We start from the raw sequence: 13509 nt of genomic DNA on the forward strand, positions 1-13509 counted from the left end.
TTCCTGCCCCATCCGCTGCTCTTAGAAAGCAAAATTAAGAAGGTGGTTTGTCTAAACCAAGATGGATGGGGTTTGCTGCGGGAATCGATAGTAATAAAGTAGCTGTGGGGAGCGGTTTGTTGGTTTTGAAATAAATAAAGGGGGAAAAAAGGAGGAGGGGCAGCTCAGGGCTGAGCTGTGTGTGTGTCCCGCAGGGCTGCGCTGCGGCTGCACCTTCTGCTTCTTCCCCTTCAGCCCAATGTGGGGCTGCCTGCCCCCTTCCCACCCCCACACGCTGATCACTGATTCTCCCTGCCCTTTTGTCAGTACTGAGATTAAACGTGCTCCAAAGGTGCAAATTATCACCGAGATCTTCAAAGTCGGCTGTAGAAATGAAGCACCAGATCCGTGCTGCTGCTGAATGGGGCTCAGACACTTAACTCCTCTAAACCCTTTTGAAAACCCCCACTTCTCTGCCTCTCCCTGTGCTAACAAGCAGGGGCACGCGAGGGGAGGGCTTTTCGATGCCATTACCGCGGCCGCTCTTTGTCTGTGTTTCTGTTTTCAGTCATTGGAGTCAGGAGTTGACTTGAAGCAGACCCTGTTCTGCTTGGTGTTCACTTGCCCCCATCTTGGCACGCGCTCTGCAGAGCTCAGGAAAGCCCAAAGCAATTGGAGGATCACTGCTGGAGCCGCAGTGCTGTGTGGGGCTGAGCCCGGAGCCCCACGGGGTGCTGCAAGGGAGGGGGCAGATTGCAGTGGTGTCACAGCAGGCCCTGCCTGAGCTCTGTGCTCAGCCCAGCGCTGCTGCTGGGTGCAGCAGGCTCTGCCCGCAGTGCTGGGTAACCTCACCCTGCGCTCTTGGAGCGGGTCACACAGCTCTCATGAACCCAGCAGATGTTTTACTCTGGAGCGAGCGAAGCCTTTCCAAACTGAGCTCTTAAAGCAACAACAGGGGGAAAAAAAAACAAAACAAACAACCCTAGCACAATGCAGAAGGCGCATTTCATGCTTGAAAGGCACTTTGCAGCCCTTGCGATGCTGCAAATCTGCCAGACCCAGCAGTGCCCTGCAGACAGCAGAAGATGCAATTCGAACTGATGCTCCGTCCCCACACGTTCCCGTCCTGACCTCGGCTGGCAGGAAGTTCAGCTCAGAGATCTCTATTTATACCGGTAGGAACATGCAGCGATAAATAAAGTAATCTGAGTCGATGAGGACTGGCTTTAAAGCTGGGATCTCGGTGCTGCGGGCAGGCCGTGCCTGCACCCATCTCTGCTCTGCATGCAGCAGCCGAGTGCTCCCAGGTAGCGCTGTGGAGCTGAGGGCAGGGATGAGCCCACAGGAGCTGGTAGGAGTGCAGCACCTGGTCACAGGGGGGTCCCTGGGGAGGGGTCTGCTGCTGGTTGGAAATAGCAGAGTGGTGGAGAGGAGCTGATGGTGCGTTTGTGTTCTGTCTGATGGGAAGGACAAAGGCTCTCGGGGGAGCTGAGGGCACCGTGGGCAGAGCTGGGGTGCTTTGATGGTGCGGCCCCAGGGCTCCGGTGGCATTTTGGAGATGCGGTGTTTGCAGTCGTTTGTGGAGAGCTGGGAAGGCCACAGAGCGGCAGTGCCTGGAGGGAGCTGTGGGGAGGGGGGAGGCAGAGGTTGGGTTGGTGCTGAGCACTGAGCAGGTGGGAGGAGCAGCACATTTCTGAGCACATGAAGGGCTCCGAGCAGCCCAGCAAGGAGAGCAAGGAGAGCAAGGAGAGAGGGCTGCGGTGCTCTGATGTGAGGGGGGATCCACATTTGGGGGGGGGGCAGCCCAGAGCTGCACAGGTTGGGGCCTTTTTCCCACCTGTGTCCAGAAGAGGTGGGCGCTTCTGTCCCAACCATGTGCTGGTCCCACTGCTGGGGCTGCACGCTGCAATGTAACCGCTGGGTGCAGCAACACCTTCACCATCTGCAAACCATTCCGCTTCGCCACCGAACCCCAAATGCCTCTTCATTTATATTCCTGATAAGTGAGCAAAACCTCGTAGCAAAGAGGCTCTTCATTAATCACCCGCCTTCACCATTCTGCTCACTTCTGGAATGGAATTTGGGGTCTTGATAATGGCTCTGTTGTCCAGGCATGTGCCTTGAAGACTGATGCACCTGTCTCAGCAACTAAATAGCTCTGCAAAGAAATACGATCGCCTGAAACCCCGGGCTCCACTGACAGCAGAACTCAGATAAGATAATCTTCCTATGCCACAGGGTAGTGGAACAATACTTGCATTATAGATTATAGCCACGCTCGAACAAAGAGCTTATTCTTATTTCCCCCCCTTAATAAATGCATTTTGTTTAAAACAATTATGGCTTCTCGAACAAGTTTGCTGGCTCAGTGGAGGAACGATGCTGGGGAGGGACAGGAGAGGGGGCTGTCAGCACCCGCACACATCAGCCCATTGGCAGCTCCTGCCAGCAGCCCCCACTCTGCCATGAATGGTAGTGAGGAAAGATGCAGCTCCCAGCAGATCACTGAAGCCGTTCCCCACACACGTGTCCTGCAAAGCACTGGGGCTGCACAGGCAACCGAGGTGCAATGCAGTTGGTAGCATCATAGTGGGACTGCAAGGGGCAAAACGTGCCTTGTGGGGACAGGGGACCCACGTGGCTCTGCAGGGGCACCCAGTGACACCCTGTGACACCTTATGGCACACAGTGACACTCTGTGACTCCCAGTAGCTGCCTGTAACACTCTGTGACACCCCAGCTTCCCTGTGCCAGACATCAGTGGACATTTGGGCCCTGCAGCTCACTGGGGTGTGAAGGATGGTTCAAAAAGAGACATAGAAAAGTGAAGATACAGAGCACCCCATGGAGAGGCCACATGTGAGGTTGCATACATAAGGTCACGTATGTGAAGAGAGGTCACAGAGAGATCTGTGGGTCCGAGCCATGCCTCGTTCCTGGAAGCCAGGAGCTCCTGGTGAGCACAGCAGTGCAGCACTGCAGGCCCAGTGCCAGCCCACAACCCGTGCCTTCCCTTTGCAGATGGACCCGGTGCAGAAGGCCGTGATCAGCCACACCTTTGGCGTGCCCGCCCCGCTCAAGAAGAAGCAGTTCATCTCCTGCAACATCTGCCACCTGCGCTTCAACTCTGCGGTGAGTCGGGCTGGGATGCTCTTGGTGTCCCCCTCCGCTCTGCCCCTGCGGTGCATCCCACGGCTGCAGCTCCTTGCAGCTCTCCCTGCCCCCATTCACATTTTACTCTTCCTGCTGCTCCTCGTTTTGTTCGGCTGTGCTCCCTGCTGCCTCACTCCTGGTGTGTGTTTGTGCTCCAGCTGCATTACCAGCTCATGTGGTTTCTATCTGCTCCTCGGGAGCTGGATGTGCTCTCCCTGTGCTGGCCTCCCAACACTCTGATGTACAGGTGGTTTGGGTGGGTTTTTTTTTCTTCCCTGAATCCTTTTATTCAAAGTAAATCAACCACCTCTAAGAGGGGAGGAAGGAAACATTCATTGATCCCCGCAGTAATGAATTGCGTGAGGCTGATCTTTTGTGGTGAGAACTGATTAAACTGCTGGAAAGGGAATTGTTATTCAGATGCACGCAGCACCTGGAGGAGAGGTTCACAGCAGCAGCTCAGAGCCCCTCTGTGTGTTAATGGGCCGATTTGGGGACTGAGCTCTGTGCCTGCCGGGCTGGCGCAGTGAGTAGAGCAGAGCATGCACCGCACTGTGCTCTGCCCTGGCCTTGGAAAGAATAAGGGTTCCCATCCCTGTGAGATAGGGATGGTTTGCAGGGATGAGCAGCACGGAGCTGCTTCAGGGAGGTCGTTTTCAGCCGTTCTGCTCCTCGGTGCTGCCTCCCCATCGTGTGCAGGGCTGGGAACGAGGCAGGAAGGCTCTGATTGTGGTTCATCTGATGAAGCCAGCACTGAGCTCAGCACCCAGAGCTGCTCCCGCTGCACCCACGAGTGCTGCACCCAGTGAGGAGCACTGAGCTGGCTCTGAGTTCCACTGCTGCGCATGGAGAGATGGAGGGATGTGCACCGTGTGTGGCTGTGCTGCATCAGCAGAGCCCCGCTGCGGGAGCTGCTCTTCCAGCCACAGTCAGCTTCTGCTGGCTTAATTATTTTGCTTGGCAACCGAGCAGTGCGGGGAGAAGCGGCGCGGGGAGCAGCTGGGAGGAGCTCTCCGGTTCCCGCGGTGCGGGAAAGCGATGCTCGCCGCAGCCCCCCCCCTCACTGCTCGCACTGACCCCGCACGCCCCGGGGCCGCTCCCGCACTGCGCTTCCATCGGGCTCCCCCGGCCCGACGTGAGGCCGCTGCAAATCAGCGCTGAGCGCCGCGCAGCCGTGCTTGGTGACCTACTTGCGCTGCAGCCCGGCCCCGTCCAACCCGCGTTATCTGATGGAAGTTGATTGTTTTTGCTAATGAGGCTCTGCTCGGCCCATGCGCTTGGATGGGCCTTTTTTGTTTCCCACATACCCGCGCCCGCCCGGCTCCCAGCCACCATTCCCTGCCCTTGGGATGTGGGGGGCAACGCTGCTCCCCCAGCGCTGGGAGCGAACAGCAATAGTGTCTTAATTCACATTGGATTTAGCTTCCATAAATCGCCCAACTGTTTTCGGTGACAATGCAGCATTGTCTGTGGCTGCTCAGTACACCGATGCGTGGGCTCCTCTTTTGTGGATGTTTTTATCTGCTCCATGCAGGCGCGGACCCATCGATGTGCATTTCATTATTCAACGTTCTCAGGGAGAAAGGAGCCCATGAATGTAAATTGCATGTAAGCTGCCCGCCGGGTTACAATGGGAGCTGAGTCCTCCCCACCGATGCGTTTTTCAGCTTTATTTTTGCAGCTTGCCATGCATTGCGTGTTTCTGAAGCCACACGTTCATCTGAAGGCTTCTGTCAGAAGTGGCTTGGTGCATTCAATCAGAGCGGGATCCTTATCTCAGCCTTGCAGTGCAGCGCTGCCTCAGCACGGTGATACCTCGGTCTGAATGCACACGTGTGCAGAGCAGTCCTGTGAGGGGGCAAAAGCAGAGAGCAAAAGCTCTGAGCCTCACCCTGCCAAGTGTGTCACCTCCAGGGGTGGATGGCACTGGGGTGTGTGCTGCACGGCCAGCTACATCTGAGCTGCCAAGGCTGCCCCTGCACCCACCTGCCCGTCTGTCCATCCTTCTGTCCATCCGCAGCACTGATGCAGTGCCCCTCTCTGTGTCCCCTGCAGAACCAGGCAGAGGCCCACTACAAAGGCCACAAGCACGCCCGGAGGCTGAAAGCCATCGAGGCCATGAAGAGCAAGCAGAAGGCAGTGGGGGCCGTGGGCAGGGACAGCACGGCCGACTTCACCCCCGGTCTGGAGGGTGATGAGGATCCCAGCAGTGCAGGTACGAGCGGGGCTGCAGCACAGCCCCAATGCTGTGCAACACACACGGTGGGAGGAGCAGCCGGAGCCCCTGGCTGGGGAGCGTGGGTGGGATCCGGTTGGGCTGCCAGCCCCGGGGGCTTTGCTGTGCAGCTCTGCAGCGCTGTAGTGTTTTCCCAGTGTTTGGCCTTCCTGGCTGATGTTTATAAACACAGATAATGGCTGTGGCAACAAAGTGTTCCATGCCCGACTGTGGAGTCTGTAGGTGCCGGCGCACACCCTCAGGGCTGAGCACAGTTGCAATGAATTGCAGATAAAAGCAGAACCCCCCCCCCCCCCCCTCAGAGCAGAGAAGAGCTCCTGGGCCAGGCTCAGGGCTGCTCTGCAATCCCCGATCAGGAAAAGTAGCTCATTTGCCCTCGGCTCATTTCTCTTCCCCGTTTTTCCCTCCCTTCCCGCCAGCCCCCCCCAGCGACCCCAAGGAGGCGGATGGTGACGGCCCCGACGTGGCCCTGCCGCCCGGCTCCGAGCAGCCTCCCGCAGAGCTGCCTGGCAGCGCCGCCCCGCTGGGCTCCCCGCCGCCCTCCGAGCTGTCCGAGGCCGCGTCCGACGCCGCCAGCATCACCTCCTCGGCCGCGCACGGGGCGGAGGCGCAGACGGCCGAGTCGGGCAGCAGCAGCGGCTCAGCGCCCGACAGCGAGAAGGAGGGCAGGAAGGGCAAACAGCACCTGTACTGCCCCACGTGCAAGGTGACCGTCAACTCGCTGTCGCAGCTGGAGGCTCACAACACGGGTAAGGGCAGTGCCTGGGCACGGGATCCGCGCAGAGCCACGCGGCCTTGCGAGTTAATGAGTGTTGCTTTAATTAAAAAGGGTTAATTAAGGTGGCTTGCGAACATAAGCGGTGATGTTTTACCCGTGCTGTGGCTTAAGGAGTGAATTCTAGCAAGATCGAAATCTCCCTCATTGTTCGTGCACCTTAATTAAAGACCTTTTCAGATGGATTTATTTAAGCTATTGGAGGCCGCTTTGTATTCTGTTGCAGTTCAGCTCTAACCTGACAGCACTGGGAGTGTCAGGATGTGCCCGGAGCAGCCCGGTGCTGGGGGGCCTTTTGGGAGCCACCTGGGGAAGTGAATGAGCCCCACAGCACAGCTCCCCCCGGCCGAGCCCCCCAGTGCCCCCCCAGTGCTCTCCCAGTGCCCCCCCAGTGCTCTCCCAGTGTCCCCCCAGTGCCGCAGTCTCTGCAGTGTTGGCTCCACGTGTACGCAATGCTCAGCCCGAGCGGCCCTGATCCTAAAGGGGGGAGCCCGCCCCCGTCACAGCGGGATTTGGGAGCCAGCAGCCCCCGCCCCAGGGCTTAGCTGCAAACGTGTCCTTTGGCTTTTGTCAGCTCTGGTTTCAAAGACAGTCGCTGATTTGGGGAAAAAGAACAAACAAACAAAATGTTCGCAGGCTGCCGCTCCGGCTGTCACAGCGCTGAGCTCCGGCTCCTTGCTTAACGCCTTACAAAACAGAAGGAATTAGCGGGGGCTTGAATTACGTGCCCACCCCCAGCCCTCGCTGGGAAGGGGCAGACGCAGCGCTCTGTCCCCAGGTGTGTGGGATTTGGGGCTCTCCTTCCCTGCCCCCCCTGGCCCCACTGAGCTATTCCCAGCTCTGTGCCGGCACCGCTCTGACCTTGGGCGCAGTGCAGATGCTGTGTTAATGCCCGGGGATGGCGGCGGCTCCAGGACACGCTGAAAATAGCCATTTCTCCAAAGGTCTGAGTGTGGAAGGGGGGGGAACATCTCTGGGAGCAGAGGATTTGTGGCCTGGAGGTTGGTAGGAGCTGGGAAGGAGCTGCTGCATCCCAGGGTGGGTTGGGATGTTGCTGCAGAGGGACCGAGGGTTTGGTGTTTGCTGAGCGTCTCCCCGTGCCCAGGTGCCAAGCACAAGTCCATGCTGGAAGGACACAGCGCCCAGCTGCGGCGCGGCCGGGGGAAACTGCTGGCCCGGGCAGGACACAAAGCCAAGAGAATCGGCAACAAGGGCAGCATCAACATCCAGAACAAGGCGTTCCACTGCCAAGTGTGTGAGATCTACGTGAACTCGGAGACCCAACTCAAACAGGTAACGGCACCGAGCCTCGGGTGTGCACTTCCCCTGGGAAATGCAGAGCCCTCTGCAAAGGGGCTTCGGTGTGCATCCGTCAGCACGATGCCATGGGGGAGGAGCATCTTGGGTTTAACAGGACTCATCCCTTTGAAATCCCTCCTTTAAGCCAAGGGGAATCTGCGTGTGTTTGCCATAGTCCTGTGGGTTTTCCCTGCTGTGGGAAAAACGCAGGTTTGGTGGGGGTTAGAGAGGCACCAGCTGTGCCTGCGGTGCCCATCGCTTGGTCCTTGTCCTCTTGCAGCACATGAGCAGCCGGCGGCACAAAGACAGGTTGGCCGGGAAGCCGCCCAAGCCCAAGTACAGCCCCTACAACAAGCTGCAGAAGAACGCTGCCCTCGCAGTGAGTATTCTCAAGGTATCTGTCTCCCAGCAAATCACCTCCCCCTGCTGGCTGTCTGCGACACCCAACTGCATGACACATCTCCTACAATAAGACACACTGCTGTTCTCAAAGCCTCCGTTCCTTGCACCCCACGGATCCCTTTGGGGAGAACCGTGGAGCTGAGAGGAGGCTCTGCTTTTCCTTTGTGTGAAGGAAAGCACAGGGAAAGCTCAGCCTTCTGGCAGCGGCGCAATGAGCAGCTGCAGCATTTGGGGTCCTTCCACCTGGCTCCCATTTGGCAGCAGACAGCTGTGCTGTTTGAGTGCCTGGGGTTGGCACGGTTCTGCTGAACCAAACGTTTATCTGCAGAGAGCTGAGCATCCCTGCCTGGTGTGGTGGAGAGCTGGCAGAAATACCAGCCCAGGTGCCAGGGAAGCAGGGGGAGCTGGGGCAGGGTGTGGGTTCTGGGTGCTGGGGATGGGCTCTGTGTTTGCTGCAGACACCGCAGGGCTGCTGCAGGGGCTGCTCTGAGCTGTCGCAGCCCTCACGCGGCCTCCTCTCCCTCCTGCAGTCCAAGCTGGCTCTGCAGAAGCACCTCACCAAAACGCTGGCAACGCGCTTCCTGCCCAGCCCGCTCACCACGGCTGTGTGTGCCATGCCTGGGCCTCTCGCCCTGCGCCCAGCTGCTGCCACCACGCTCTTCCAAGCCCCGATCCTCGGACCAGCCCTATTCCGAACGCCGCCAGCCCACGTCCGCACCACGCCGGGCCCCATCGTCTTCGCACCCTATTAGAGCCGCTCGCCGGGGTCCATCGGCCGCGCCGTGGGGCTGCGCAGGGCACTGACTGCTCTCCTGGCTGATGGGAAACCGTAGCAGTAGGCATCGACCCAGGCTTCCCCTTTGCTTCCAGCTGGCTCCTTTTGGTGTGCAACGCTCCGTCAGAGCCCAGCCAGCCCCACCGTGCCCCCTCCTGCTGCTCCCCCTGCCCACGCCGGCCACTCAATGGTTGGGCCCCGTGGGGTGAGGATGGTGCCGGAGTCACCAGGACCTTGCTGTGCTTCTTGTCTGCCTCCCAGTTCCCAGACCGGGAGGAGAGGAGCCGGCTGGTCCCTCAGGGATGGAGCAGCCCTGATCTCTGCTGGTTTCATCTGTCCCACGCCAAAGAGCTGTTGGCCACGGTGGTCACATCCTCACTCTGAGAGCAATAGGCAAGGCCTGGGACTCGCTCCTCTGCCCCCTGAAAGCACACAGCCTTTCTCCCAGGCACCCCGAGAAGCACAGAAATTGGGCACAGGCTCCGCTCCCACCTGGTTTGCGCTCCCTGAGGTGGGAAGGAGGGGACACTGTGCTCTGAGCCCTGCTTGGCACCGTTTGCCTCAATCCCACCCCCGGGGGGACAATCCTGCCCCTACCTCAGGGGAGATGCTGTGAGGCTGTGTGAATGTCCCCAAAGCACTTTTGGTTCTCCAGAGGAAGGCACCGTCGTTGCTCACCGTCCACCCCATCCCCATTGGAGCTTCCAAGGAGTTTGTGACTCCACCAAGCGAAGGCACCACCCCGGCAGCCCAGACAATCAGGGAGGAAGGAGCAGGCACTGCCGGCCTCCCTCAGATGCTCTTTTCACTGTGCTCAGAAGGCCCAGCGAGGACCTGGTCTGAAAACTGAACCCGCAGCTCTCTGCGTTCCCAGCGCTGCTGTAAATAGAAACCCGCAGGAAAGTCGCGACCCAAATGGACCTCATGCTGGAGTGACGACCCACCCTGATCTATGCAATCCCATGGGAGCAGCTGGCTCGTCGTTTGCTGTCTACGTTTTTGGTGCTCAGTCTGTAGGGCTGGGAGTGTTGTTTGGAGCAGATAGGACACAAAGCAACACTCAGCTCTGTGCAAGTGGCTCCTCTGCCGTGCTGTCCCCTGCCATCCCCAGGCCGGGTGCTGGCTCAGACACCTCTGCAGCATCCCGGCACGAGGTCGTGTTCTTGCCCAGCCCTTGGGATGAGGTGGTTTTGCACATCTGGGAATCCACACGCACAAGCGCACATACCTGACATCTCAGCCATAAGCAACACTCGGATTTCAGGAGGATTTTGCCCAGCGTGCACCACTGATGCTCAGGATGAGGCCTTGGAGGTGTACGGGGACCTGCTGCCACCTAATGCTTCTGTTCCCAGAGCTGGGAACCTCGGGTGCCAGCAGGGACTGCTGCATGGAGGGAGCAGCTGCTGCGTCCCGCTGGCACAGAGCTCAGCTCCCACATCTGGAGGGCACTCTGCTCTCACCATGGGCAGTGCTGAGCCATGGAGTGCTGCTGCTGTGTTCCCCATGCAGAAGAGTATGAAGAAGCATCTGGGTATGGATTTATCTGCTCAGGGCATCTCCCTCTACCTCAGGGGGGGAAGGGGAGGGAAAGCACCAGGTGTGGGGGGGGATCACCCATGGAAAGATCAGAGTAGACACAAGGTCCTGAGGTGATGGGGTGACCTGCTTAGGAGAGCAGGCTGAGGGTAGAAGGCTGCTGCAGCAGTGACCTCAGCAGGGACATGGAGTGGGGCCCACCGGCCTTGGGATCACGTGTGGCCCAGACCAAGAGCAACCCCAGATCCACCAGGACAGAATCGGGGCCCACAGGCAGCAGGAGGATGTGGCTCTGACAGCATCTCAGTGCCAAGCAGCCTGCAGCCATCCAGCCCTCACCGTACCAGTCTCACTGTGCTCTTTTCCAGGCCTCCTCTCAGCTCTGGCTGCAGCAGAGGGCAGCACATCTCCTCCTGCAGGCACACACCAGCCCCTGAGCACAGGGAGAGGGCAGCTGTGGTCGTGCTGCAGCCTGCAGGAGCAGCTGGGCACCACTGGGTTGTTTCCCCTGCGTTTTGTTCTAAACAGCCTGTGCTGGAGCCAGCAGTGGCTGCTCCTGTCAACCCTCCTCCAGCGGAGCCCTGACACACTCCCACACTTGGCACTTTAACCCTTGAAAGCCATTCCTTCTAATAACAATAATACTGCAATGAGCTGCATAAGAACATCCTGCCTCCGTCGCATCCCCTTCGCCTCCAGAGACCCCACCTGCTCCCATGCAATCCAAAGCATTTACTGCCTTTGACTTAGCATATGCTGTACTAGATAGTAGGGCATAGTCCATAGCGCTCAGTAAGGCGTGCCGCTCTGTAAATAACCTCGGAGTGATGTGAACAGTTTGATTCCAAGAAAACAAAGAACCCACACAAATGGAATAACAGACTGTAGGGACTTGGCCAGTACCCCCCTGTAATGTTCACTGTATATTTTTGATGTACTATAACTGTTGGGGAAAAAAAAAAAAAAAGGAAAATATTTTGATAATCGAATCTCATCGCTTTATTGTGTTACTCAGTAAATAAAAGGAACAAGTATAAACAAGCCAGAGATTTCTCATCATTTTTTTTTCCTAGATCCAGACTTGCCAAAGGGAGCGTGTGTTGCTGGGCAGAACTGGGACAGCATCCTTTTGTCTTGTGGTGGTTCTGAGGCATCACAACCGCAGTGTTGAGAGCTGTCCCCGTGTGTGCATGGACACAGCACAGCCCCACGTCTCCCAGGTGAGGGCTGGATCTGCCCTCAGCAAAGGAGCAGTGTGCTGTGCACTGTGAGATGTGGGGCCTGAGCCTGCCCTCAGTAACATCACCTGGCCCTGCTCCGCTCTGTGCATCCCTGGGGCAGGAGGCTCACCTGCACGCAGCTTGACCAAGGACTGAATATTCCTGCACGTCAAGGTGCAGAGGACATGGCCAGGTAAGGAGCAACCTGCTGAGACAAAGCTGCAGCACCACAGAGCCAGCTGGGGTAGGAGAAGGAGACTGGGGAGGCACAGCCCTCAAATGGGTTCTTCTCATGTCGGATCAGTACAAAAGAGAGCAGCTCTTGAGAGGGGAAATCTTCTCCTATGACCTGGTTGTGCCCAGATGTGAAGCTGATCCCAGGCTGTTGGCCAGCCTTGTGCTGGGCTTCCTTGGGCAGCACGAAGCCCCCAGGTGTCAGCCTGTGCCCTGGGAGCAGAGGGGATGCACCGGGCAAACCCTGGCTTTCCTGTAGCGCCTTAAACGTTGACAGGGCCTGGGCAGTGAGAACAGCTCTTGTGTCAGTGCAGGGAGATGGGTCACCTCTCTCCTCCTCTAAGACCATCCCCAGCCCTAGGAGCCCACTCCTCGTGCCACCAGGCTTCCTGCAGGCTCCATAGCACCAAACAGGCTCAGCAGGAGGTACGTGCAAGGGAAGGAGAGAGGTGAGGGCCAGGAGGTGGCATCGGAAGAGCAAGAGGAGGCTCAGCCATCCACAGACCCGCTGCCTTTGTTCTTGCGACTCAGGGGAAAGGCAGACTTGCTTTGTGGCTGCGTCATCTTACTGGCCAGGTAGATGAAGGGCTCGATCAAGGTACGGCGGTCAGCCACCGACACCTCCCACAGCTTCACCTTCTCGCCCTTGGCCCAGTGCTGGGCTGCGTCATGGTCCACCCGGCGCTGCTCCTGCAGGTCACATTTATTGCCCAAAACCACAATAGTGACCTGTTAAAACATAGGGGAGAAGAAACCCCTGTAGGTTCGGCGCCAGGCCCTGCCCCACACAGAATCCCCCGCTCAGAACACCTTTCCTAGCGCATCCTTTGGGCGGTTTCACCCTCCTGTTTGGGTTTGATTCAAACCAGTCCCAGAACAGCCCAGAGCAGCTGCACGTGTAGCACTGCAGGAGCCTGCAGGAAAAGTCCCACCTGGGCAGCTGAGCTCTCAGTCAGCGCCAATAAGACCAACAGCCCCTCGAGGAGCAGCAGCCACGGAGTCACAGAGCAAACAGCTGCCCACAACGGCAGCCCATTATGGCCTGTGGGAGCAGCCAGGCAGAGGGTGGGAGGCTCCATAGGTGCGACCCAAAGGCCAGCAGCGCCCCCCGGCCGGCAGCGCTCACCTCCTTCTTGTCTTTGCATTTGTCGATCTCCTTCTTGAGGAGCTCCACCCGGCGGAAGGACTCCTTGCTGTCGGTGCTGTACACCAGCACGTAGCCGTCGGTACAGGAGAAGCAATGCTTGGGCAGCTCCAGCCCGTCCCGCAGCCCCCGCGTGTCGTAGAAGCGCACCTGCTCACGCACGCCGCGGTCGGTCTCGATGGAGCCCACGTAAATGTCCTCCTGGGTCTCCATCATCTCGGAGCCTGCGGGGCGGGCAGAGCCGGGACGGGAGGGACATGAGGGAGGATATAAGGGGGGACATAAGGGGGGACATAAGGGGGGACATAAGGGGGGACATAAGGGGGGACATAAGGGGGGACATAAGGGGGGACATAAGGGGGGACATAAGGGGGGTCCGGAACCGCACAGCCCCGCGCCCCCCCCCCGGCACGCACCGACCACGTGGTTTCCGTAGAGCAGCTGCTCCAGGATGGCGGTTTTGCCCACCGCGGCCTGCCCGCACACCACCACCTTGCAGCTCTTCCCCATGCCGCCTCAGCGCCGCTCCGCACCGGGGGATCCGCGCAACGAACGGCGCCGGGGCGGCACCGCGAGGGGCTCCGTCAGGGGACGGGGATGATCGGGGGGGGATCGGGGACCCGGGACCCGGGATCGGGGCCGCCCGGAGCACCGGACCCGGCGGGCAGCACCGCGGACCCCACCTGCGCGGCGGCGGAAGCGGCCCGGCCGCACAGCGCCCCCCGGCGGCGGAACTTGGGCTCCCCGCGGCCC

At 59.0% G+C, this 13509-nt stretch overlaps 2 protein-coding genes across 6 annotated transcripts in view; one reads left to right on the forward strand and one right to left on the reverse strand.

Moving 5' to 3' along the window:
* ZNF385C (zinc finger protein 385C) overlaps window positions 1–8596 on the forward strand; it is a 46732-nt gene extending 38136 nt beyond the window's left edge. For 4 of the 5 annotated variants that reach the window (XM_072356753.1, XM_072356756.1, XM_072356755.1 and 1 more), the window contains 6 exons: window positions 3001–3111; window positions 5188–5347; window positions 5788–6117; window positions 7249–7436; window positions 7723–7836; window positions 8375–8596. In XM_072356753.1, the coding sequence (XP_072212854.1) occupies window positions 3001–3111; window positions 5188–5347; window positions 5788–6117; window positions 7249–7436; window positions 7723–7836; window positions 8375–8596 (1125 nt within the window). The remainder of the gene's footprint in view (window positions 1–3000; window positions 3112–5187; window positions 5348–5787; window positions 6118–7248; window positions 7437–7722; window positions 7837–8374) is intronic. The other variant, XM_072356754.1, reaches the window with a different exon arrangement.
* A 4-nt stretch (window positions 8597–8600) lies between these two features.
* On the reverse strand, window positions 8601–13440 carry NKIRAS2 (NFKB inhibitor interacting Ras like 2). The gene is made up of 3 exons (XM_072356762.1): window positions 13173–13440; window positions 12739–12980; window positions 8601–12341 (listed from the first exon to the last, which is right to left on the reverse strand). The coding sequence occupies exons 1-3, from the start codon at window positions 13264–13266 to the stop codon at window positions 12102–12104; spliced, it is 576 nt and encodes a 191-aa protein (XP_072212863.1). The 5' UTR covers window positions 13267–13440; the 3' UTR covers window positions 8601–12101.
* Between the last annotated feature and the right edge of the window lie 69 nt (window positions 13441–13509).

This window comes from Excalfactoria chinensis, chromosome 24 (assembly GCF_039878825.1).
Source record: "Excalfactoria chinensis isolate bCotChi1 chromosome 24, bCotChi1.hap2, whole genome shotgun sequence".
Lineage (NCBI taxonomy): Eukaryota > Metazoa > Chordata > Aves > Galliformes > Phasianidae > Excalfactoria > Excalfactoria chinensis.